Source organism: Hyla sarda, chromosome 7 (assembly GCF_029499605.1).
Source record: "Hyla sarda isolate aHylSar1 chromosome 7, aHylSar1.hap1, whole genome shotgun sequence".
In the NCBI taxonomy this organism is placed as follows: Eukaryota; Metazoa; Chordata; class Amphibia; order Anura; family Hylidae; genus Hyla; species Hyla sarda.
The window spans coordinates 68,580,373-68,587,680 of NC_079195.1; the positions used below are offsets into that span (position 1 = coordinate 68,580,373).

General features: G+C 39.8%; 1 protein-coding gene across 1 annotated transcript; it reads right to left on the minus strand.

Moving 5' to 3' along the window:
• Window positions 1–6,109: 6,109 nt before the first annotated feature.
• Window positions 6,110–7,045, minus strand: LOC130283140 (olfactory receptor 1019-like). The gene has a single exon (XM_056532332.1). The coding sequence runs from the start codon at window positions 7,043–7,045 to the stop codon at window positions 6,110–6,112; it is 936 nt and encodes a 311-aa protein (XP_056388307.1).
• Window positions 7,046–7,308: the final 263 nt, after the last annotated feature.

The window sequence follows — 7,308 nt, forward strand, 5'->3', positions numbered from 1 at the left end:
CTTCACTTCGTCCCTCTGTCTTAGGGGACTGACGTTGAGGCCGACTTATCTTAAGGGGGTTTGTGGTGTCCCTGTACCGTATTGCATCCAGTACCTAGTGCAGAGGTCCCCAAAGTCAGAGAAACTACGTTCAGGTAGGGTTCCTCAGGTGGGACAGCCCCTAGTCGCCTCTCCTTAAGTCTAACTTTAATATTAGTAAATGTGTATATTTGATAATTATAGCTATATTCTATAGGAATGTATAGTACTTACCTTTTTCAGTGTTGCAGGACCTTCGGTCATGTGACCGTGCTAGTAACCTCTATGGTATGTTGCATGACCTTAGGAGGTCCTTGGGTTACGTGTTACCCACAAATCTCTGTAATAGGCATTGACATCCGTTTGGACCAAATAGCGTTAGTCCAGCCCCTGCCCATATAAGGGAGCTGCGTCCAATTATCGCTCTCTTGGGTTGCTGCTCTCGTGGATGCTGGACCAACAGGACGGTGTGCTCCGCAACTTGCAAAGACACGCTAGGCCTCAAAACCTACGGCCTCAGCAGAACCAAAAATCTTGAGTTTAAACCTCATTATTGCTAATGCTAGTGTGATTACTGGACCGCAACTAATTCCCCTAAATCCAGTGGAACAGAGCAATAGACTAAAAGACTCTTAAAGCTAAAGTCTCAACCATTGTCAATCTACAAAGGAAGCTGTTGTTATGATAAGAGACTGTTGTATTAATGAAGTGTACAGAAAATCTTCAGTAAAAATTAACGCTGTTTACAGAAGCTTTCCAGTTGTGGACAATCCATTATTATCTACCTCAAACCCATTATCATCTACCTCCCTATCGTTCCTGGGAAGGGCGGTGGTAGGAAAAGCTTTATTGAGGAGCCCTCACTCTGGCGTCATAAATAGCAAGGGTTAACAAGCACCCTTTGATACTCGCACAGCTACACTCCCCATACCCTACACCCCTTACACTATCACAGGTGCTTAGTGCAGTGGGGGCCATAGTAACCCCAAGGAGAACTCGTCTGTCCACAAAAAATGTGGAGAGACTGTCCTTTGTGGAGATGAATCAGGCATGGATCAGGCAAGATTTTCACCCACCAATGCCTGATGCGTCAGAGTAGATTGATCATGGTGCCACACCAACACTTCACAAATTTGGATAGTGCTAAACATATTTAAGATGCTGCTCCCCAGTTACAGACATTCCTGTGCATCAGACCACAAGTAAGTATTGAGGATATGCATAACGTAAAACTTTACTTTTAATAAAATTCTTAGGATAAAAATTAAAAATATGTACCCAAAATTATTTTGAAATTAAATAAAAGGAAAGGTGTGCAAAAAAACACCATTCGCCATGTACACCACCAAGTATTGATGCAAAGACCTCTAAAAGGTGGAAGGGAACAACACATTATAACTGGTGGGGGTAAAAACTTCCCCTGTAAGGCCCTACTCTCGCATTATTAACTGCCCTCTTGGCAAGTGGTACTCTCCCTAAAAAGAGCAGATCCACACAGTAACCTCTCCCTATTTCCCCCTACTAACACTGCCATTTCCCAGGGCTTTTAGGTGGAAATAGAGAGAGTTTCCTGTGTGGAGCTGCCCTTTTTAGGGTTATTAACACTTGCCAAGAAGGGAATTAATAGGGTGAGAGCAGGGCCTTACAGGGGAAGTTTTTACCCCAACCGGTTACAATGGACCATATGTTGTTCCCTTCCACTTTTAGAGGTCTTTGCATCACATCAATGGTTTTTTGCACACCTTTCCTTTTGTTTGATTAAAAAAAAATTATTTGGGTCCATATATTTTATCCTAAGCATATTATTAAAAGTTAAGTTTTACATAATGCATATCCTCAATACTTACTTGTACACACTAACACTTACAAAAGAGACTGTTTTCTTCTGCCTACCTGCTTCAGCTACTATTCTGATCTTGCCACCCGACTGATGCCACACATCTGATGCCAAGTTTTCCTTTTTCACCCACCTTCATCACCAAATACTGGTATTACCACCCACCGCGCCACCACCACCACATCACCGGGTCACTTTCAGAACTCCTAATGCATCTACTGCCACCTACAGGCTGTCTCATTCTGCCACCATATGTTCTCCTCATGCTGATGGAAATACCCCATATGTGTGCCTAAACTGTTGCTTTGAAATACACTGGGCTCCACATTGAGAGAGCACCATGTGCATTTGAGGCCTAAATTAGGAATTTGCATGGGACGGACCTGGAAAAAAACTATGACAGTGTTTCCCAAACAGTGTGCCACCAGCTGTTGCAAAGCTCAGTCAATGGCTGATCGGCAATACTGGGAGTTGTTTTGCAACAGCTGGAGGCTCCGTTTTGGAAACGGTGCCATACCTGATGTTTTTCTTTTTTTTTTTTTTTTTTTTTTTGGGGGGGGGGGGGGGTCACTGTGTAAAGGTGTGTATATGCAGTGTTTTATATTTTATTTTGTGTAGTGTAGTGCAGTGTTTTTAGGGTACATTCACACGGGAGGGCGTTCACAAAGAGTTTCCTGCTGGGAGTTTGAGCTTCGGCGAGAAATTAGCTGCAGCTCAAAATCGCAGTGGGAAACTCACTGTAAACCCCCACCCAATGTGAATGTACCCTGTACGTTTTTTTTTCCAGGTTATCAGGTCACCAGAGACCCAATTGTCGTAATTGACTGGCGATTTGTGGGGATCGCCAACATTAGAGGGTCTTAGGAACCCCCTAGGCCTTGCCACGGGATGCCTGCTGATAGATATCAGCAGTCATCCTGTTCCAATCACCACCCGGTGAGCGGTACAGGTACGCCCTCTGTCCTTAAGTACCGGGACGCGAGGGCGTACCTGTATGCCCTCTGTCCCCAACAGGTCAAAGGGGTACTTTGATGTAAAATATATACATATTTTTTTTAATCAAATTTTGCCAGAAAGTTAAACAGATTTGTAAATGACTTCTATTAAAAAATCTGAATCCTTTCAGTACCTATAAGCTTCTGTACACTACAGAGGAAGTTCTTTCCTTTTTGAATTTCTTTTCTGTCTGACCACAGTGCTCTCTGCTGACACCTTTGTTCATGTCAGGATCTGTCCAGAGCAAGAGAGGTTTGCTATGGGGATAAGTTCGGACATTTACGCATGCAGCAGTACCACATATGATTATTTTTTATTATATTATTTTATTTAAAAAATGGGAAAAGTGGGGGAATTCAAACTTGTATTAGGAAGGGGTTAATTCTATTTTATTAACTTTATTTTTTATTTTTTTTACTTATCTAGTATTTTTTTTAGCCCCCATAGGAGGCTATATCATGCAGTCATTTGATGGCATATACTGTTCAGTGCTATGCCACAGCATAGCATTGATCAGTATTGTCAGTGCTCTGCTGCTCCAGCCTGCTGAAGCCTCCTGGAGCAGCAGATCACGGATTGGATGACGAGGAGGCAGGTAAGGGCCCTCCAGCCATCCTCTAAGCTGATAGGGACATTGCGGTTTCACTGCGATGGTCCCGATCAGCTCCGTTTAGCTGCCGGGATCATTTTAGTTTTGTTTTTGATGCTGCAATCAACTTTGATCACAGTGTCTAAAGGGTAAATGCCGGGCATTGGCCTGATCGGCGATGCCTGGCATTAACCCTGGGTCCTGTCTGCTGATAGCTGTCGGGACCCACGGTGTTTGAAGCATTCTCCACTTATGAGAACACTTCAAACTCTGGTAATGGGACCAGGGCGTACAGGTATGCCCTGCGTCATTAAGTACCAGGACGCAAGGGCTTTCCTGTATGCCCTGCATCCGTAAGGGGTTAAAGCTTAAAGCGTACCCGTCAGATCCAACAATTTTTTTTATATATATCACTCAGTACCTAATCCTGACCATGTACATTTTTATGTGTCTAGCACCTTTATTCATTTTTTTATTACACTTTTAATTTAGCTCACTAGTCTGAATTCCTCTCAAAGGGAGGGAGCATGGCCTCACTGTACCGGTCTCTGCCCCCTCCCTCAGGATGCTGTCTGCTCACATCTCCCCTAGCATTAGCAAAACTACAACTCCCAGCTTGTTCTCACTGACAGTAGCGGGACACAAGCTGACAGTGGGAGGATTTTTCCTCCAGCTGTGAGCCCTGCGCTCACAGCTGTCAATCATTGAAGTGTGTCCATGACATAGGTGATGATGCATGGACACAGCAGGACTAATATGTGTCCAAGCAAGCAGGCAGGGGGGGGGGGCAGTTGTTTGACTATTTTTTTCAGGATGAAATACTGAAAAATCTATAAAGAAAGCAACTGCAAAACCCATTGGTTTTGCACACTTTACAACATATCAAAAGTTTTTGTATCTGACAGTGCCCATTTAAGTACTCAAAATGTCAGAATATGTGGTGAAACAGGAAATAAAAAAATCATGAATTAAAGGTAAAATGACAGTCTGTGACTATATGGTTAAATACAAAAATAACAAACAAGATTAAAACATGGAGCTAGTATATTGTGCTCCTTAGCAAACACAGAATTACAATTAAGTATCTGTCCCTGAATCGTCAGACAGGCACTGAAGCCCTTTCTCTATAATGGGGAAGGGTGCTGTCATTAAACTATTAACAGCAGTAGACTCAGGGCACCGTAAGCTATCTCTAGATATTTTTCGTGTTGCTACAGATACTTAATGAAAGCATTGGTGTTATTTAGAAAAACTTTTACAGCGAGATAAAGCGCACAGCAGCATGCTTCACACCCCAGCTTGCCGCTTGCTCTGACTTGATGCTGAGAGGAGCTTCATAGACTACACTGCTTTAAGTCAGTATTTTTAATGCTTTTTTTTGTGATTTGATTTTTAAGACATTGTCAATAAATGTCTAGAATGTGACTTTCTCAAATAAACACGTCTCACAAAACCTAATAAACGATTGCAACAATATATTTTTTTATTTGTCTTTTTACTTGACCTCTTTTTCTTTACTCCTTACTCTTTTTCTTTCTTTTACTTAATAACTATATAATAAATATATACTAAAGTATATTTTTATGATCAAATTCTAGTTTGTTTGTTTACTTCCTTTTTTTTTTTTTTTTAGGTGTAGGGGGTTTACATGCTTATTGGCAGCTTTGACAGCTGTGTATAATTTCTTTACAACAGGCCATTGGCTAGGCTCACACATCATGTAGTATGTTTCCCTGTTTCCCCTTTTTTCCCTTTTTTAAAAAAAATGTTTCCCTCATATGCATGAACGTATGTTTACGTGGGTCTGCTTTGGCAGTTTCCATTTCTTCAACCTCATTGTTAAAAGTAAATATTCTTCCCTTTAAGATCTTAAAAAAGGGTGAACAGTTTGATAAAACACTTGAATTCTACAAAAAAATTGAAAAACACACCCACTTTTTGGAAAATATGCAGAAAATTGTGAAATGCACAAAAACAGGGACAACACAGTAAAAAAAAAAAACATTAATAAATAAAGTGTAATGTATTTACCCATACTGTTTTCACCTAAATTTACGCAAAACTCAAATAGTACATTCAGCCCATACTATTTTGGTCAGTATTTTATCCTTATTTTACAACAAATTTTGGTCAGTATTTTTAGCCAAAACCAAGATAAATAGTGAAAGAGAGAAAACTATAATGGAAAGATTGGCTCCCTTTTATATGTTTTGATTTTTTTTCTGGCTTTATCTAGTTATCAGTGGGGATCTCCCTGATCAATATCTGGTTCCCTTTCACATACCAAAAACAATATGTGAATTTAGATTGAAAGTCCCAATAGGACAGGGACCTATTTGAGTCATGACAAGCTTTGTACAGTGCTTTGGAATATGCTGGCGCTTTATAAGTAAATTAACTATTATTAATGCAGTCATAAACTTCAAAAGGGTTATTGAGGAATAGAAAATCTGATTTATTTTTGTTTTATTGTTTTTTTTTTTTTTTTTTACAAAAACAGCACCATGCCTGTACTAGGTTTTGTGTGGTATTACAACTTGGCTACATTTACAATGAAACTGAGCTGCAGTACCACACAGAGCCTGAGGACTGGTGTGACACTGTTTTTATTTACAAAATCGGTCCTGGTTTTTCTAACCCTGGAAGACCCCTTTAACTTTTTTTTTTCGCTATGGAAGTCTAATCAACCTACTAAATGCTTCCTTAAATTGCTTATTCTTCATGGTATAAATAAGGGGATTCAGAACCGGGATCAGTATGATATAAAGTAGAGAGAAAATTTTGTCCTGCGTTGGAGCATAGGTCGATGTGGGTCTAACATGCAAAAACAGGGAAGTCCCATAAAATATAATGACAGAGGTCAGGTGGGAAGCACAAGTAAAGAATGCTTTCCGTCTCCCTTCTGCAGACTTAATATGCAAAATGGAATTTATAATAAACACATAAGACAACAATGTCAGTGTGAATGCACTTAGTCCTACAATTGCGCCCAAGACATATGTTGCAATTTCCACATGTATGGTATCATTACACGAAAGTGTTAACAAAGGAGAGATGTCACAGAAAAAATGGTTGACCTGAAGGGATGAACAAAAGGACAAATTGGCTATAAACAAGGTATGTAAGACTGGTTCCAGAGCGGCAGCAAGCCATGTTCCTACTAAGTACAATGCACAATGTTTCATGCTCATATACAGGGCATAGTGAAGTGGGTGACAGATGGCCACGTAACGGTCATAAGCCATGACTGCAAGAAGGAAGAACTCAGTACAAGTAAAGTAAATGAAGAAATACAGTTGAGCCATACAACCATTAAATGTTATGATCTTCTGTTGGGTGAAAAGCATGTAGAGGAGCTTCGGTAGGATATTTGAAGAGGATAGAATGTCCACAATGGATAAGCTACACAGGAAAATATACATTGGAGTATGCAGATGGGAGTCCAAAGTAATGCATAGAAACACTGTTATATTCCCTAATATAATGTTAAGATAAATTAATAGAAATATTACAAAGAGATTAATCTGATTTAGAGAGATGTCTGGGAAACATTCGACTGTAAATTCTACAACCCTGGATGGACTCCTCAAACTCAAATTAAACATTGCCCACCGGCTTTGGTTTTGGCAAAAGATATTTTAAATCCACTATAAGAGAGTTTATGATAATGCTGCAGATGATGAGATGAGAAGCTGACCGAAAAGCTTGATAGTTTCAGAGGCGTTTATTTGTTACTTCTTACCTAAAAGCAAAGATACTGACAATAACATACCAACCTGTATGTATATAATATAAAAAGACTATAAAATATGTAATTAGACATTACATTGGGGAAATGAATTAAAAACAGATAGAAACTGTAAATAAA

Excerpts from the sequence above, each read along its gene's own strand:
- LOC130283140 (XM_056532332.1), bottom strand. The coding sequence starts at position 7,045 with ATGTTTAATTTGAGTTTGAGGAGTCCATCCAGGGTTGTAGAATTTACA.